The 19,974-nt window shown below is 31.5% G+C and overlaps 3 protein-coding genes across 3 annotated transcripts; 1 reads left to right on the top strand and 2 right to left on the bottom strand.

Annotated features, from left to right (window-relative positions):
* Positions 1-184: 184 nt before the first annotated feature.
* LOC126771280 (organic cation transporter protein-like) lies at positions 185-6,481 on the bottom strand. The gene is made up of 7 exons (XM_050491078.1): positions 6,160-6,481; positions 5,128-5,326; positions 3,160-3,260; positions 2,762-2,913; positions 2,031-2,657; positions 1,087-1,268; positions 185-771 (listed from the first exon to the last, which is right to left on the bottom strand). The coding sequence occupies exons 1-7, from the start codon at positions 6,333-6,335 to the stop codon at positions 574-576; spliced, it is 1,635 nt and encodes a 544-aa protein (XP_050347035.1). The 5' UTR covers positions 6,336-6,481; the 3' UTR covers positions 185-573.
* Positions 6,482-7,770: 1,289 nt separating this feature from the next.
* Positions 7,771-13,817, bottom strand: LOC126771274 (organic cation transporter protein-like). Its single transcript, XM_050491070.1, has 7 exons — positions 13,530-13,817; positions 12,492-12,711; positions 10,474-10,574; positions 9,788-9,939; positions 8,916-9,542; positions 8,468-8,649; positions 7,771-8,339 (listed from the first exon to the last, which is right to left on the bottom strand). The coding sequence occupies exons 1-7, from the start codon at positions 13,694-13,696 to the stop codon at positions 8,121-8,123; spliced, it is 1,668 nt and encodes a 555-aa protein (XP_050347027.1). The 5' UTR covers positions 13,697-13,817; the 3' UTR covers positions 7,771-8,120.
* A 798-nt stretch (positions 13,818-14,615) lies between these two features.
* LOC126771229 (VWFA and cache domain-containing protein CG16868) lies at positions 14,616-19,040 on the top strand. The gene has a single exon (XM_050490992.1). It carries the CDS (start codon positions 14,806-14,808, stop codon positions 18,388-18,390), a length of 3,585 nt encoding a protein of 1,194 aa, XP_050346949.1. The 5' UTR covers positions 14,616-14,805; the 3' UTR covers positions 18,391-19,040.
* Positions 19,041-19,974: the final 934 nt, after the last annotated feature.

The raw sequence follows: 19,974 nt of genomic DNA, 5'->3' as shown, positions 1-19,974 counted from the left end.
TTGTCTTATGTAAGAAGTGTACCTCCATGTGAAGAGTAACGTATTATATGTATAAAGTTTGTTATAAAATATGGTTGAAGCCTTCAATTTGTTAAATTAAAAAAACACGTGTACATTTAGCAAAAATAAATAAATTCTAATACAGCGATACAGTATTTAATATTTTTAATGTTTTTTTTTTATCGAAATAATTTAAAAAAGTACTTTGTCATATATTACTTTTAATGATAATTAATAACTATGTACAAATGCTTTATGTGACCATTATATTTATAATGTACAACCGCATAAGCTTCATAATTTTTGTATAATGAATAACAATTTCTTCTCTAAATTTATAACGTCCATCATCACAAAAATTGTATAAATCATTTTTTTTTTTTGTGAAATGACTAATATAAAAATAATTTGCTAAATATTATTTATTATATCTTTAGCAATAATATGAATCAGTACTTTTACGTGGTAATTGGTATTTTTTTAATAAACACTATTTCTGTAATAATAATTATTATAAAAAATGACAGTTGCAGTCGATTAATTATTCACAGTGATATAATATAATAGTTTGAATTATAATTTCTGATCATCATAAGCAACGTTATCTTCGCCGCTATTTTTATGTTTAGCAATTTTAGCGCTGTTAGCGATTTGTTCTATCGTATCTTTCAATGGTAGGTCTCTTGTCTCGGGAGTTAAGATTAAAAGAGCGCTTGAAATCACCGCTGTAAAACAGAAGCAAATTGCGGCTAATACTGAAGAAATTGAAGCCTGTAAAAAACAAAAGATGTAATTAAAAGTAGAGTAAACGCTTGTAAAAGTCCCACAGCTAGACTCATGCTCTCCTTTTGAGGATAAAGTAATGAGGACCTTATTTCACCACGCTGTTCTAATATGGGTTGGTGAATATGAATACCTCACGATGTTTTCCTCCACCACCGAGCACGAGATGAATTTAGATACATGGAAATAGAGTGGTGCTATCATGAGTCAAGATTAACGGGCTATAGCCACTAGATCATTTGAATCTTATGGTATATATAAATTAAATAGGCGTTTTTACTTGAATAATGTAATAGTATTTACCAGCATCGGTGTCAAAAGGCCCAGCATATTACCCGCGCAGGAAGCGAGAGTGCACAGACCAAGCAACGAACCCCGTACACTTGTAGGGAAGAGTTCCATCGTGTAGGTTACGATTCCCGTGTAACAAGCGGAGGCTAACAGCTTGCCAATGAGAAAAAATGATATCTTCAATCCTGTATATGCTGAAAATATAAATTTGAAAGAAACGGCGATGAACGTTTAGCTTAAAATAAAATTGTCTTTTAGAAAATACAGACACTACTCTCTAGCGTTCCTGCTAGGTTCTGCTTATACTAATGGTAGAGTTTGTGCAAGCTTGTCTGGGTAGGTACCACCCACTCATCAGATATTCTACCGCAAAATAGCAGTATTTAGTATTGTTGTGTTCCGGTTTGAAGGGTGAATGAGCCAGTGTAATTACAGGCACAAGGGACATAACATCTTAGTTCCCAAGGTTGGTGGAGCATTGGCGATGTAAGCAATGGTTAACATTTCTTACAATGCCAATGTCTATGGGAATTGGTGACCACTTACCATCAGGTGGCCCATACGCTCGTCCGCCTACCTACACTATAGAAAACAAAAAGTCTGGCCTCGCATAACAGTTGTATGCATCACAGTCGCACTTCGCATATACATATATCGTTTACACTCCAGACTTCCACCGATCAAATCACCATGCGACCCCATGAACGTGCGTGCGTGGCGAGGCGCGTAATTTAAACAAACATAATAACAAACAACTCGTGTTACGAATTAGATTAAAGGAAGTTAAATTTAATGGAAATTAAAAAGCGAGTTAATTGTTTTTTTAGTTAACTTAAAAGTTAATCAGTTATGCAGATTGTTAATTTCGTTAAATAAAGAATTTACTAGTAAATATCCATATTTGTTAAGGGAGATTACAGTTTAATTATTCACACACAAAAATTAGATAAACTTACATTGAGGCACATATCCGTACGCCACACAAGCTATCCCACAAAATAAATAACCATAAATCAATGGCAAACGTCTTCCAAATTTATTCATTATGTACATAGATATTAATTCGCCAGGAAATGACATTATCGCTCCCAGCAAGAAGTTGATGTATTTATCTCCTGGTAACCAAACGGAGTTCACTATGAGACCATAGTAAATGAAAGCAACCGTAAACCTACATTCGAATGCGACGAGAAATCTCTTTAAGATTTCTTTACACTTATATACTTCTTTAAAACCCTCTTTTTTTCCGTCAGTTTTAATATTATACGCCCTTTTCAGCTCATCTTCGCTCATGCGATCTAATTCTTCAACATTAGCTTTAATATTGTTCATTTTTATCATTTCCTTAAGCGTGTTTTTCGCTCCAGCCAATTTTCCATTTAATATAAGCCACCGTGGACTTTCTCGTACAGTTATTATGTAAACAAGAAACAATATTGCAGGGGTACAAATTATGTGCACGAGAGATTTCCAATAGGGTACGAACATTGCAATAACGGCAAACATTGCTTCACCCATATAAATAGCATATGCAAACAATACTCCTGATAGCATTCGGTTTTTTTTGTTAACGATTTCTATCACTGAAAAAATAAAAATAAATTTAGTTATGATATTTAGATATAATGTATAACCAGAAATGTTATAAAAATGTTGAGAAAGAAATTGTTTCAATTAATAGACTAACGTAATACATTTCCAGCTGTATAAGCTCCTCCAGAAATTGCTGCTTCTAGAAATTCAAGAAAAATGTACATCGTATAAGACGTCGCAAGAGTCTTCAAGTTTCCTACGAAACATCCCATGGAACTGATAATCACAGCTGGCTTACGCCCAATGCTGAAGAAAAAAAAACTTAAATCAGCGAATGAAATACAAAATATGTATTGTACGTAATTATTAATAAATTTAGTTTTTTTTACTAATCAATGCATACTAATCAGTATTTTTTGTCAAATAACTATCTCTATGAAATATTAGCATACTCGTATCGTACATATCGGTATTGATTGCAAGCCAGATAATTACACAGAATAAAATATTTGTAAGATTTTTTAAACAACATTTCTAAAAGTATTTTCTTACACATCACACAGCCACCCAGTAATAAGCATGGCAAAAGCCATACCGATGCTGTGAACAGCCCCAACCAAGCTACGTTTCCAAGGTTGACATGCAAGGTTGAGCTGTTGAAGAAAGATTATTGTCTTAATGAAACAGAAATCAAATATCATATCAATCTCGTAATCTAAACAATATATTTATAGACGAGCAAAACTCTCTAATATCCTATTAACTTAAAAGAGGCAGTTATTTTGAAATCACATATAAACACTTCAATTTTATTTATTTTTATACTTTAATGCGAATGCTTCTCGATCACAATCGAATCGAATTATTTTGATTTGGTATTGAATAGATTATGTTATGGTGGACCCTAATTGAGGTCAATGGTCTCATAACCTATTAACACGAAGGTTTGAGTCTTTTTCCACCACTATGTTCCAATGCCAGCTTGTAAAGCAAAACAGAATCGAAACCTTTCCGCGTCAAACATTTTTCACTCAAACGTTACGTAGGTAATATTCTTGAATTTATGTCTTCGCGCTCATCATACTCAAAGAAGTACCCACAAATATTTTGTAAGTGAAACATACTACTACCTTATTGAATCAAATAAGCTGTAGTTTTCATAGCAATGCTAATCAATAACATACAATATTAAACAATTTGTTAAGTTATATAGTATAGTATACCAAGTAATTATTTATATAATCGTTAAGTTAATAAAATATTAAGGGAATCCAATATCGATGACATAAGTAGGTCATACGTTTATTTGTGACAGTATATCGATTGTGTAAGAACACATTCTAAGCTTTTCATTGTGAAATAGAACAAACTTCATAGCTTACATAATATCCCATAAAATATTTTATAATTATAATTAAAAAAGAAATAACAATGTGAATTCTTTGTGTTCAAATTATTTTTATTTTTTACATACTTCATTCTATCTCATGTTATACACAATTAATAACTAATAAAATTGTAGATTCGAAGATCGTGGTTTCAAATTCCGCATCAATGAATTCACAGCCCTAACTTTAGAAGTTGGTCTTGGGAAACATTTAAAGTTGGTCGTTCCTATCGTTTCGCCCTTCCGTCGGATGATAGAAGTGACATAATTGAGAGAACACCTGTGTTTGCGCACGCAATTAAGCACTATTATATTATACCTACGGATTAACCGTCACCAAAATTTGTCGGGACATCGTTCCAAAGATATTATATAACTATTTTTTACCGACAATACGTTTTTTTTTATTTTAGTGTATAGTAATAATAATAATATTTTATAATAAAAATAAAAACTTGCAAAAATAGAAACACAACATTGATATAATTTTATCGTATCGTATAGTATACTAGCAATACTTGATATTGTTGTGTTCCGGTTTGAAGGGTGAGTGAGCCAGTGTAATTACAGGCACAAGGGACATAAAATCTTAGTTCCCAAGGTTGGTGGCGCATTGGCTATAAGCGATGGTTGATATTTCTTACAATGCCAATGTCTAAGGGCGTTTGGTGACCACTTACCATCAGATGGCCCATATGCTCCTCCACCTTCCTATTCTAAAAAAAAAATACTAGTATTGTATTTTATTGTAAGGTATGTGTATGACTTGAGATAGTCCGTATTGTATCATCCAATATAATCTTAGTACGCACTATTTAAGATAATCCGTGTTGCAACTGCAACAAATTACTGGTAGTAACGAATCATTAGCTCTACTCTACTCTGAATGCCGACATATAATAATGTCCTACAGACCGATTTCTTCCACGGCGGCCAATTTAAGAGAGATTAGCCAACTGCGCATTATTGAGATATTATAGTGCACAAGTGTGTGCGCAAACACTTCCTCTCATAATCCGATGGGATGGCAATCCGACACGACCGAAAAGAGTTCAGGCGCTGGACCAACGACTTTACGTGCTTTCCGATTTTGCTTAGATTATTCTATTTGACAATACTTATTAAATATTAACCTCAGATGTGATTGTATCGTGGTTTTCGTAAATCCAATCAGTACATTCCTCAGTTGCGGATGTAAAACTATCATTGGTACACCCGTTGTATGGTACACTAGTTGTATTTAATATCGGCTTGGTGCACTCATCGACATGGGTGATCGGCCACCAAGGTGCGATATATGAGAAATTTGTCTCGCATTCTGGTATTTTACATCTAAAACAAGAAGTAAAACTTGAACCGGTTATACACACAATTATACTATATCCGCAGCATAGCGTGATTGTGACAAGGAGTTATTTCTGTGATTTCTCCTAAGAAATCACAGAAATAACGACGAGACTGTAAACCTTTTTCAAACTAATTTAATACCACAACTTTTATGTAATTACGAGTCATAGGATCGTTTAACCTACAGAACGCTGCTGCGGAAATTAATTTAATTACATGACTTATAATAACTATTTTCATTAATGTTTATGATAATGGTAGTTTATTGTAAATAAAAATAGATGACCCTATTAGGTGATTGTTATGTATGTATAACTTTAAAATTATCTTACTTAAATATCAAAGGAATAGGTACATCAGAGAAAATTGTATTACCTTCTATATTCTTTATAGTTTCTACGTGCTACGTAGTTTAACCGAATCACGCTATCAATATTTTCTGGGACAATTACCATGGTTAGGGATCTGGCGAGCAGGATATACGAGCGAGATGTTATTTTAAAAATGTAAAAAAAAAACGATTCGACTCGTCATGACAATTTTTTTTCCTTTCCCGGAAGTCATGAGCAAATATACTACCGCTGTTTCGTTTTACAAATTCAAAGCGCTGTAAATTGACAATTCAGCCCTAAGGTTTAACGTTTCTTATAATCTTAGTATCTATTATCACTATTAATAATGTCTGAGCTCACTAGCAAGTAGACATAGGTATCATCTGTCAATTATTGTGTCTAGCTGATTATGTTTTGTCATGTACAAAATATTAACAATAATAATGGTGTATATTGTGTATTGTTATATAATTAAAATAAACCAACCTATAGTTAACTTCGCCTGCGACGAATATATAGTTCACGTTGATCATCGAAACGAAAACCACAGGGAGACATAGATAAAAATACTGACATATTTGATATTTACCGGAAGTCTCCAATATATCAGACACAAGCACAGTTTCGGAATCATCCTCACATGTATTACTGCCCTTAGTCATTTTCAAATATTATTTTGTTACTTAATCTTCACTAAACACCTTTGTTAATTTTTAAAATTTTATTTATTTACATTCACTAAAAAGCGCTTTAGAAAAACGAGTGTCTCCTTTGTTATTTCTGAATTCAAATGTTCTTGTATTTCCAGACGTTACACAATGTTTTATACAATTAGTTAATTATCTTGTTGTCTTAAGAGAATGTATGATTAAATTTATTTACAAAAGCTTTTAAAATTTGCGATCTTAGATAATCACAATAAAATATGATCTTATGAATACAATTATCATTATGTTACACTTTATTAAGCCACGTGATTCTAATTATATTTAAAGGAAAGTATTTAGCTTGTAATAAAGCTTAAAGGAATCATTGTTAGTATTCATTTTTTATCTGAAACTGAAATTGTAGCCTTGGAGGTAAGTCAGGATCGTATGCTGCGCGTGGCGCGTATATTGATACACTTTTTTACAACATAATATTATAAATAGCTACACGTCCCGGCTTCTCACGGGTAGAATAAAGGTCTATATAAAATGTTTATATCGATTTGTTTCGATTGTTTCAGGACTTCAGACGGCATAATTTTTTCCGACATCTTCAACAATCACCGTCTTTTAGGAAATCTACAAAAGACCTTAATTAATTGTACACCTTCTTCGTAAATCACTCCGTCCAATGGTTCTTCCCCGTATGAAAATTCCATTCAGTAGTTTGATATGTACAAAATAAAATATTATAGTATATGATTAAAAAAAATTAATATAACTTTTTTTTTTTTACTTCAATAAATAACATTGAAAATCGACGCCATTTTAAAACACTGACCTTTAACTGAGCTAAATTTAGTGTTAAATATTACAAAACATCACGTGACTAAAAACACGCTACGAATTTTCGTTGTGCGTCTTTGTACGTCTAATAAATTATCAAAAACTACATAACTCGAATTAAAACATAGCCAATAAATTTATTAAGCTGTGCTATGTAACTTTTGTCGTCACAATTCCATAATAAATTGTTTTCGCCTAAAAATATAGTAAAAGTATTTCTTATAACAGAAATACGTTTCAAGATAGTATTTTAGGTACTATTATGTATCGAAGTTCTAACTTTCAATAAAAAATATAGCTCCCAATTAGGTGCATTTGTATATGTGCTACGTAGTCCACAATACATTAAATTATGATATAATATAAATAAAATAGTAGTATCGAGCATCAAAGTTATAATACATAAATAAAGAAATGAAGAAACGCTCAATCATTTAGCTAAACTAGCTAATAATTTAATTTCCAAATTGCTACATTCTTACAGATAGCAATATACATAACAAAGCAAAACAAATATTTTTAGATAAGTTAAATAGTAGGTAGGTATAAACATTAAAACATTAATTTTTATCTAAATACTTGTTAATGAGTTTAAAGTGCCGGGATGCTCCAGTGACAGCACCGCTAATTTTTCATATGATCAATTTTTGTTTATAATTTATATCGTGGATTTCAGTGAAGGGGAATATCCTCGTGAAACGGACTTGTGTGTGTCGAATGAAAATTTTTTCCACATTTATATCATCCAACTAAAAAACATTGCCATATTTGTTATTTTATTTAGATCAAATCTTTCAGGCTGAATTAGAACCACTCATATTAATCCTACGGAGTTAAAATTTTACACGTTTTCAAATGAAAATGCTATTTATTAAGCATGAATTCTTCAGCCAAAACTTGCTTAAAAAAATACTCATAATTTTTTTTTTTTTATTCTTTTTAAATTTTATATCTTTATAAACGAACATTATTGACTATCCTTTCTACGTAACCAAGATTATCTACACCTGCATTATTTTTAATTTCATTAACTGCTACAACACTATTTTTGATATCCTGTATTGAAGCAGGTAGTGGTTGATCCTTGGTTTCAGGAGCAAGTAATATAAGGACACTGGAAGCGACAGCGGAGCAAGCGAAAAACAATGAAGAAAATACTGGAGAAATTGTATCCTAAAAATGAAAAACTAAATTAGCAAAGTAATATATTTCAATACGTGAACTTTTCGTGATCATCTTTATAAATATGTCATACTGATTAATACCATTAATGTATTCTCGAAATAAAATAAAAAAATTACCATAGCTGGTGTTAAAGGAGCAAGCATGCAACCAGCGCTGGCCGTTAGTGTATTCAACCCAAACATCGAACCCCGAATACTTGTAGGAAATAATTCCATTGTGAAAGTCCAAATTCCCGTGAAACATGCAGCAACCGTCAGTTTTCCAATCATGAAAAGAATTATTTTCAGCCATAGATACGCTACAAATAAAAATATTGAACAAAGTTATACGGAATTTTCAACATCTCTCTCTCTCAAACACACCCATCTCACTATTAAAAAAAAACCTGTAAGCTTAATTCAATTAAAATCCATCGAACGATTCCATCTTATGATGCTTGGGAATAAATTCAAAGACTAAATAATATGTAAATAATAATATTTAAATAATACACATGATTGTGTACTTTTACTTACTACTAATTATATATTTATTGCTTATTTGATCTTATTTATTTATACATACATTCTGGTACATAAGCGGAAGAAACACATGCCACTCCGCATATTATGTATCCATAAGATAATGGCCACCTCCTTCCCCATTTGTTCATAAAGTACAGAGCTAATATATCACCGGGAAACGACATTAACGCCGTGAGAGCGTAATTCATATACTTATTTCCTGGCAACCAAACCGAATTCGCGACTAGACCGTAATATATGAAAGTCGCTGAAAATCTTGCTACTGTAGTAATTAACAATCTCTTCAATATCTCCTTCGAACGTAACGCTTCCTTGTATCCCTCTTGCTTTGATTCTATCTCAACGTTACAGATTTGTCTCAATTTCACTTCGTCCAGCTCATCCAAATCTTTAAGATTTAAATTGATTTTATTTGATTTCGATATCAATTTCAATAAACGTCTCCCATGATCAAATTTATTATGGAAGACAAGCCAACGTGGACTTTCTTCTAACAGTCTGATGTAAAACAGGAACAATATTGGAGGGGTACAAATAATATATATAATCCATTGCCAAGTAGGTACAATTATTGCTATGCCAGCGACGAATGCTTCGCCTAAATAAATTGCATAAGCGAATAATACACCTGAAAGTATTCTTTGTTTATTTCCGCTTATCTCAATAACTGAAAAAAAAAACATATTTTTATAATGCATTGAACTACCTAATGATAATATTGCAATGCATGCATTGAATTAGATATACATATAAGAGGATATAAAGACCGAAATGCGCTTGATAATATTTCGGTTCACTAATTATATTTTATACAAAAATTATATTAAATATAGATGAACAAAGAGAACAAGACAAACTTTATGTACTTTTACTTTATGAGTATATGTATGCATATTTTAAAATAAAACTCACTTAAAACCATACCAGCTGCAAACGCAGAGCCTGATATAATGGATTCTGCTAATTCAACGGTTAAATATCCATAATACGACCAAATAAATGTTTTTAAGTTTCCAATGACGATTATCACACTTGTCACGATATATGTAGGTTTGCGCCCAAAACTGAAAATTTAAACTTCAAAAAGTAATATGGTACAAACGGTGAAAGAGTGTATTCATGACATGTGTGAGGGATATTTTATTATGGGTTTACGGTACTCGGTGCATTGCTTTCCGGAATCGTAATACGTCAGAAAGCTTTAACTTTCGGTGATCTGCGTAGTACTGAGTAGTAATTACTCTAGAAGAACTAACTTCGTATCTTAATCGTGAAATGTCGTATCTTACTTATTGAGCGTCGTAGAATTAGTCGTGATGGTGGCAAGATACCTAATGGACAGACACCGGTTCCCTGGGAACGAGGATGGGCCCTAGTGTGGGATGCTACTTGCGTTGAAATACTGTCCTCGTCTCAAATCAGGGATAAACTATATATTTATATCTCTTAAATTTATGTTACTGATAGTAGGTATATTTTCTACAAAATATTATATATTTATTTCAATAAAAAGGGTATCAAGTAATGTACTAAAAATCTTCCAACTCATATTAAAAGTAAGCGGATTAGACGTAATGCCAGGCCCTTACAACACCTACCGGTCTGCAGCCCACCCTCCAAGCATCATTCCGAAAACTGCTCCTATGCTGTGTACTGTGCCGACCAAATTTGTTTTCCATGGACTGCATGCCAGGTCTAGCTAAAATAAAGTGCGATAAAATAATTAAACATTTCTGTTTATTTTTTTACCAGTGATTCACGATTATTCGTTACCTTGTATTCTTACAAAATTATTCAATAACATACCACCCATATATCGGGGCACCTGATTGACCACCACCTATAGACGCCTATAGACACTATAAGAAATACCATCGCATTCCTCGGATGTATTTGATTTCGTCAATACACCACCGACATTTGTGCAACCTTTGTGCCTATCAATCAGTATCAAGGCAGTTCAGTGTGAAAGACTCTTCATATTGACAAAATTGTTATAGCTAAATTAATTTTGTTTTACGCTAAACGTAAACATGATTACATTTATAGCTATTTCTATTTGAACTAGGAAAAAGAATAACATTAAAAATAATAATTCAAATAAAGTTATAAAGTTATGTGTGAAAGACTTCATATTGACAAAATTGTTATAGCTAAATTAATTTTGTTTTACGCTAAACGTAAACATGATTACATTTATAGCTATTTCTATTTGAACTAAGAAAAAGAATAACATTAAAAATAATAATTCAATTAAAGTTATTATTATAAGTTAAGTGTATTCAAGGATTAAAATTCATTTACCGGGAAAATATCACAAATAATGCTTAAGAAAACTCAATTTGCAGAGAACATTGGGTTGAAGGTCTATAAATAAAGTACTATATACTTATTAAAAATATAGCGATCTTATACTAATACGAAACATTTATAATAAACATTTAAATTCAAAATTCAAATTAATAAATAGTTCCGAAATATTATCTTCATGCCTATTTATTGATAGACTACTATCTGCGTCGAAGGCATACATTACAAAAATAAAGTTTTCATTTTAAATTAACTTCATAAAAATGAATATATTTTACGATTCACATTATTTTTTTTATAAATAAAATTTTGTTTCTATATTATTTAATTATTAGGCACTTCAAAATTATGTTAACATTATAATATATTTGAATGTTATGTATATTTGTTATTGATATACTTTCTACATATAAATAAGTGCGTATTATATATAGACATATATTGTAGCTAACTGTTATAAAAAAAAAAACTGAAAGGGTTTTTAAATTAAACTTAGTAAAATGAGAGTGTATTTCATCCTAGCATGTCTATTTGTAGAAGGGGTCCTGCATGTTTCGCCCAGAGAATCGGATCGGGTTGCATTTCAACGTTTTACTGGCGGTAGGGCTTTATTAGCTCATCTGGGTAGGTACCACCCACTCATCAGACATTCTACCGCAAAACAGCAGTACTTGGTATTGTTGTGTTGCGGTTTAAAGGGTGAGTGAGCCAGTGTAATTACAGACACAAGAGACATATCATCTTAATTTCCAAGGTTAGTTGCGCATTGGCGATGTAAGCGATGCTTAACATTAATTACAATGCCAATGTCTATGGGCGTTGGTGACCACTTACCATCACGTGGCCCATATGCTCGTCCGCCTACCTACACCATAAAAAAAGTGAAAATGCTGCTAACATTCTTATCATTACTTATTACTTCCTTCTTTATTTGTATTGTTGCTACTTACAATTGTATTTGTATATATCTACATACTTATTTCAGACCTGAATATAAGTAATTATTTATGTAAATTATAATAGCTCAATATCATCATTTAAGTATAGTACTATAAAAAATATTATAATTAGCTTTTTTTATAAAAATAAATTATTCGATTAATACGGAACTTTTATGTTATTATGGTATTTTGTAGTTTCGATCAACACAAGTTATATAATTATGTTTATACATTACATATAATATTTATTATATATAGACTTGATATAAATATGGACAGCCTTTGATGGTAACATAAATAAGGCTTGTTATAATTTTAAATTATTTTCCGTCTCATATTATTAGTATAAAACTAAATTCAATTACCCAAGCAACAATTGTCTTGTTACTGCCATAGACCCATTCTTTACATTCACTGGTTGCTGATGTAAAGCTGTTGTTATCGCATTGGTTTTCTTGCAAATATGTAACATTTAATACAGGCATACCGCAACGATTTGATTTCGAATGCAATGGTTCCTTGGAATCTGGCCACCATGATGGTGAAAAAGATTTATCAAATGCTTCACACTCAGCAACTCGGCAACTAAAATTGAAATAAATCATTTTGAAAAAATCTGTAGAGCCAGAAACTGGATGTGATTTCAAATACATGGCGGATATTGTTCTAGAACTTTACTATATAATTCGGATGCTAAAAAAATTGTTTGCGATAACTTTGCAACTTATGAAGCGTATGTGATGCTTATATTATAAATAGAATAGACACTAATTGGTCGGTTTTTAATATAATTTTTAACATCAGTATCACCATCAGCCCATGTTCGGCTATTGCCGGACACAAGGCACGGCATAGAGCTCAATCTTCGTCTTTTACTATCAATACGCCACCAGCCATTCTTCATATATCATTACTACCTTCAAAGAAAAACATCTTTCAGGGTTTCAAGACGATACCTTTACTCAAGAACTGGTGTACTCGGTCTACTATCGGTTATCGAGTCTACAGCCGATCTGACCAACCAATTGGAACTTCAAATTTCTAATAACTAATAAAATAATGCAAGTAAAAACCTTGAATACAGTTTATTATCTCATGTACATTACACATTATGTACATTGTTCTAAATTCCTTCTCGATAGATTCGGTATAATTCACGAAAATAATCAATATTTAATTACATTATATACATTAACATTCAATAAAACTTTTTTCATTTTAAATAGGCAGATTGGCAATTGGGCATAGACATCAGCACTGTAAGAAATATATCCATCTTTTACTTACTTCTCTGTAATTACACTGGCTCACTCACACTTTAAGCCGAAACACAATAGTATAAATTTTACAGCTTAGCGGTAGAATATCACACAAACCATTCTATTATATGCATTCAAACTTACCGATAATCTATATCTCCAGCGACAAAAACGTAGTTTACGTTTCCGCTAGCGATAAATACAGTCGGAAGACAAATGTAGAAATACTGAACTATTTGATATTTACCGAACCTTTGCAATATATTTACCACATCGTCAGTTTCTCGATCAGGTTTAACTTTTTTAGCCATGTCTTATAACACTAATACGTATTTATTTAAATAAAATATATTAGTACTATAATGCTCGTTAAGTTTTATAAAAACCTGTTACGTAATGACACTGTATTTATTTTATATTAATGATCAAACGCAACACCTAACCAAACAATATACAATGAACAAATGACGAAGATTGAGTTTTTAGTTTCAAATATATTTTACTGCTTCACATAAATACAATTAATTAAGGAAAATAATCAAGAAAATGTAAATATTAGAAGGTTTTTTTTTATAAATACAAGCTTAATTTGTAATGTTTTGAGTTGCTAGTCCTTACAAAATACTTTAGGTTTATTTTAGTTTATTTTCTAAAAGCAATTATTGTACTAAAACAAACAGAAACAGTCTATGTGCTCTTTAATAATCTTAAAGATCTATGCATTTTACATGTTTGAATTTGCAAAAAAAAAAATTATTCGTGATAAGCTAGTTATTTTTATAACAACTAATGTCCCTTCCATAGAATATAATTGTTCATTTAATGAACTCCATTTCTACAATACAGTATTTTAGAATGATAGCGTAATCATTTTACTTCTAATTTTTCAGTTGAGCTTAAGACGGTAGAGACTAAAGATAACAAAGAATAGGAGGAGTCGATTTATTTTGATTGATTTATATTTACTGCCAATCTTTTTTAAACTTTTATTTAAAAAACTCCTACTTAGCATTTGTATATTTTTTGAAATAAAAATAGTGACGAACAAAAATAAATAAACAATAATACAGATTTTTAATAACGTTCTCGATATCTATATGTGTATTGAACATATTTTTTATAAAAAAAACATTTTAATTTCTGAACGTTAAGACGGCCATATGTAATTTTTTAAATGTCAAACATCTTGATAATGATAATTGGCCATAATTGTCACTTGTGAGTTGTACCCTCAAGAGTGTTTTTAAATAAATTTTATTTGATTATAATTGTTTTGTTACTGAGTTAAGCGAATATATAAAAAATGGTAATGGAACTGTTGAAACCGATCAAAAATGAGGAATACTCATGATGATACATTAAACTTCATACATTATGCGAGGTTTTATCGAATGTGACGCGCAAGGATAATGTCGATAAGATGAAATTGATATTTCTGTTTACTATTTTTGCAAATATATGTACCTCAATATTTGCACAAAATGAAGAATGTACGAAAACAAACAACAGCCGCTGTGACTACAAATGGAACGTACGGAAATTATCGGAAACTTTAGCAAGCAAATTTAACGAAATTGTGGTCAAAGAACTTGGAAGTGAATACACATCACATCTAGAAGTACGTACTGCTTACAAAGTAAGTCGATATCATACTACAGATAGTAACACATTATCTAGTATAGCGGATAAGTTAAACTACAAAATATCCTCTGCTATAAACATACTACTCGATATGAGCAATACGATTAATAATACCGACACTCCGTCCTTCACTCATCCATGTCCATTTACATCTATCGGCAAATCAGTGTTTATAAAAAGTTCTAGTGTGTTCGATGACATATCTTCAATGGACATGAAGCCTCATATGAAGGGTAGATTTAAAGATTTGAAAGTTAAACGGTCATATTTTTTATCAAACATGGATTATGCTACAGATAAAGATTGTACATCAATGCCTCATTCAAACTTAAGATACTTGTATCATAAAGTTGTACATCCAGATCCAAAACTCATTGTATTTTTAATAGATAATAATATGAAAATAGAATCACTACAGCATGTTACAAGCATTGTTAAAGAAATAGCTTATGCCCTTCAGAATACTGATTTATTTGCCCTGAAAATAACGAACATGACTAATTTCATGAAGTTTGAGGATACTTGTAGCAATGATGGAATATCTAATCTAGGGAATGCAACCGATAATAATAAACTACTATTACGGGAATACCTCTCTTCAATAGAAATAGCAGCAAATAGCTTAACACCATTAGCAATAAATAGAGAGATAAAGAATTTGTTGAGTGAGAAGAAACTGCCTATAAACAAATTGCTAATATTTCTAACCAGTAAGAAACAAAAAGTCTTAAAAGATGACGAGTGGCTCAAAATATTTCCACATCCAGAAACCATAGATAACAAAGTAAAATATTCTATAGGATTGATATACGAAGGAAAAACTGCAAGAAATAGTTCAATAGAAATATTACATTTTGACAAATTGCATAATCATTCAAAAAACCATTCTGTCATGAAGCTTCATCTTAACAACAGTGCAGTCATTGGACAGATCGCCTCTGCGTTTATCTCTTTACTGCCGAGTAGATTTGAGACTAAACTGCAAACTGAAGGTCCAGTGTGGGAAGCTACAGAACGAGACTTTATGATTTCACTTGTAAATCCTATTTCAAATGGTATTATGGGATTGGATCTGTATTGGTCTGATTTGGCTGAAGATATTATTTATTTCAAGGAAAAAAATCATAAAAAGAGAGCATTTGTTATGGACCTTTCAGGTAAGATTCTCATGCATACATATTTTCCGAGGCCTGAATCAACTTCAGATAAAATTAAATTTACTACTCTAGAAGCAGTGGAAACCTGTAATTGTACTGATATTGTTAAACAAAAGCTATTGACTATTGATTCAGGAAATTTTACAGTTAGTGATACCAACTCTTCTAAATCAATAACATATTCTTGGAAATGGGTGCAAAAGTTATACATAGTTTGTATTGTATCAGAAATATCTAATAATAATTTGACAAATAAAACAAATATATTTTTTACAAGAACTAGTAAAGAAATACTATTTCACAGATTAGATCTTTTTCCTCCTAAAACTGGTAAAGTCTGTCGCCATTTTAAACAAATATCTACCATTGATCAAGGGACTGTGTACTTAAGTCCTTCTAGCTTTCAATCTCCTTTTACGTACTTATATGATATGGGTGACGGTCAAGAAGCAATTACATATATGCAAAATTACTTAGCTTATCTTAAAAGTGTTGCACATGGTTTATTGTCTAATCCTGGATTGAAGAATGAAATACAACAAGATGTTGGATTTTTAAATTCAATATTATCTTTTTATAAGAGGCAACATTTACATGGACCCTACTCAAAATACATTGTTAGAAGGTATGCTGTAACAGAGAATGGAGTGCTAGTTATGTTTCCTGGCACTGTGTTAGAGTATGATTATGAGCCAGTTCGGAGACCATGGTACATATATGCAGTTGAAAATCCAGGTAAAATAATTCTGACCCCTCCAAATTTAGATGTTGGAGGAGCTGGATACATTGTGTCCATTTCATACGCTGTAAGAAGCCCTATATATCCATCAATGGTTGTTTCGATGGATGTAACAATGGGTTTCCTCTACAAACTCCTTATAGATAGTTTGCCAATGTGTGCCAATTCATATTATGTTAAATGTTTTATTATGAACAATCGTGGGTACTTGGTCTCTCATCCCGGATTGATGGATCCAAATAGTTCAGGTCCCATTGAACAACAACACATAACCCACAAAGAATCAATGATAGCCATTGATATGTTGAATCACAAAGGATTTGTCACAAAAAGACTGTGTAGTAATTTCTATGATAAAACTATTCAAAGATTTTATGAATTTAATACTTCTTTACCAAATGTACTTTCAAATGTAGTATCAGGTGACCATTGTATTCATTACTATATTGCATCCATCCCTGGAACTAATGCTTTCATAGGTCTTGTTAATGCATCCTGTAATGTTGGTGCCTTTTGCCCATGTAGCATGGTTGACCGCCTGTGCTTGAATTGTAATCGCATGGAACAAACTGAGTGTGAATGTCCATGTGAATGTAGTTCAGAGTTATATGAATGTCCTAACACCAATCTTTCGAGATTTGACCAAAATATTCCCTTGTGTGGTATAATGCCTGAGAATAATAATCATAAATCGCATTATTTCCATAATTTTGCTGAAAACTTAAAATCTTGTTTTGATTTTCAATGTGAGACATACAACACACATACATCTTGTTTAGGAGTTTTGGGTTGTGAGTGGTGCCAAATAGATACAGATGGACGAACACGGCTGGCAAGTCCATTTTGTACGTCTCAATCGACTTGCTTTAGTGGTGTTCTTGGCGCTGTAACTCCGTACGGAGAGGGTACATTTGGTCACGTCAATAGGGACGCTTTTGCTAGTTATTCGGCGATTGGCCCGATAGCCGGGTGTATAGTTACGGTATGCCTATTTATAGCAGTCGCTATATATTGCTACAGACAGAATACCTCATCAGATAGTTGCCACAATTTGTATGTTGACGGCCCAGCTGAAACTTGGCACGATGCTGATGTGCAAATGAGTCACTTGCCATCTGATGACATGCCAGATATGTCTGGGCAAGATAAATTGTTACCAACAAAGGAAATTGAGGCCCCAATTTCTCCATATCGTGTGGTTACGGGATATAGACGTCCTCACACTGCTGGTGGTTCCGACCACGGTTATTCGACAATGACACCCCATGAAGACTCGGAAACGACTGGTTTCTCAGTAAATGATCCGACAATTTTATCAGATGATACTAAATCTGATGCGAGTTTCCCAGCTCCAAGTAAAATTAAACCACGAAGTAAAAACTCAGAGCTTACTATGACCGTCCTACCTTGTGGCAAAAACAGTGTGCTGGCTCCCGTTACAGTGCACAGACATATGGAAGCATCCTAAAACATTGCTTATCATGCGGTAATCTACCTCTTTTGTACATAATGTGACTATTTTTTAACATTATATTTAATTATTGTGATATTGTAACTTTTAAAACTTAAGTCATTTTTTTTCTTTTGGTGCTTGATAAAAATAATTGTTGCCATGATAAGAAATAAAATGTAATCATAACAATTACATTATAAATGCAGCTAACAATTAAAAACAGTATTGTTAGTTAAATAATAATAATAATATACATACTTCTATTTTATCATTTAAGTATTTTTATACAAACAATAATAAATAATAATTATGTAGCTATCATATTATAAAACTGTTTGCTAAGTACTTATAATGTATACAATTTAAAAGCGCTTTGTAAATATATTTTTTTAATAATTCCAGACAATTATTTGAGTTTTTTCACAAATGTTAACATTATTCAGTGTTGACACAAATAAGCTGATACAATAAACTTTAATACTATAGTTCCTTGCTATTTAATTATAAAAAAAAAACTTCAGAATGCTTTAATCTGACTGTATCTTATAATCAAATTATCTGATATTCTTTTCAAATGGATGTACTTAAAGTAGCTTAAAAATATCGCTTATTCTCTTTAATATGTATATTAAAAATGCTTCTAATCCATTGAAAAGTAAAGATATGATAAAAAATATATAGTCTGTTCCAATCAATAAAGGATAAAAGATAAACAAAACTTATATGAACATATTCCATGCGATTTGCGAGATTCCCAGAGAATAGAATCGCTATATTATGAACTACAGATAATTAATCTTGATAATTAATATATCCTTATTTATAAAAGAACTCTATTGAAGCTCTCGATCAATTATATCTCGTCAATTGTATGTCAAAGTTGTTTATTTATCTTTAATCCTCTTGTGGTTGGAATAGGTTATAGGTATTGTTATTGAAAGTATTTGTATGCCGTTCAAACTGTATTTATTATTACACCATTGGACATTTTAGTAAAAATATTTTTTTAAAAAAAATTCAATGAGTTTTATGAATTATGAATTAAGTTTATGAGTTAAGATAATACGATTTTGATATGTTTTTATATATAATTTATTATTAAGGTTATACGTGCCAGTGCCTCCCGTAACGTTAAGTTGTAATTGTACGTAATGTAAGACTGACTTTGATGTTGCATTTACTTATTGTATGATGTAATAAATTTTTTAATTAAGATTATTTAATGTTTTTTTATTCCATAAAAATAGCGGTATAGAATTTAAGTATCTGTAACACATTAGCTTGTAACACATGTTTCTGACTTCGGTCAACGTGTCCCATCTTAAAGACAAACCCCGTATACCTTATTCTAATCGGAGTAGGAATAAAGATAAACAAACCGTAGATTTATAAATTGCATGCGATTTTCTAATTGTTCTGCTGTATTACGCACTATAAACAGTTCTTGATTAATTTACCTTTATTTATAATACAATACCATTCCACTTAACCAGTTATAACCACATTAATTTAAATTTCGAAGTGCTGATTACAACTTCGCGGACATTCAAAACGCCATTTATTCGCGAATCCATAGTGAATATCATAAATTATTCAAGA

Source organism: Nymphalis io, chromosome 10 (genome assembly GCF_905147045.1).
Source record: "Nymphalis io chromosome 10, ilAglIoxx1.1, whole genome shotgun sequence".
Lineage (NCBI taxonomy): Eukaryota > Metazoa > Arthropoda > Insecta > Lepidoptera > Nymphalidae > Nymphalis > Nymphalis io.
The sequence above is the reverse complement of the archived record's forward strand: the minus strand, read 5'-3'. Positions and strand labels throughout refer to the sequence as shown.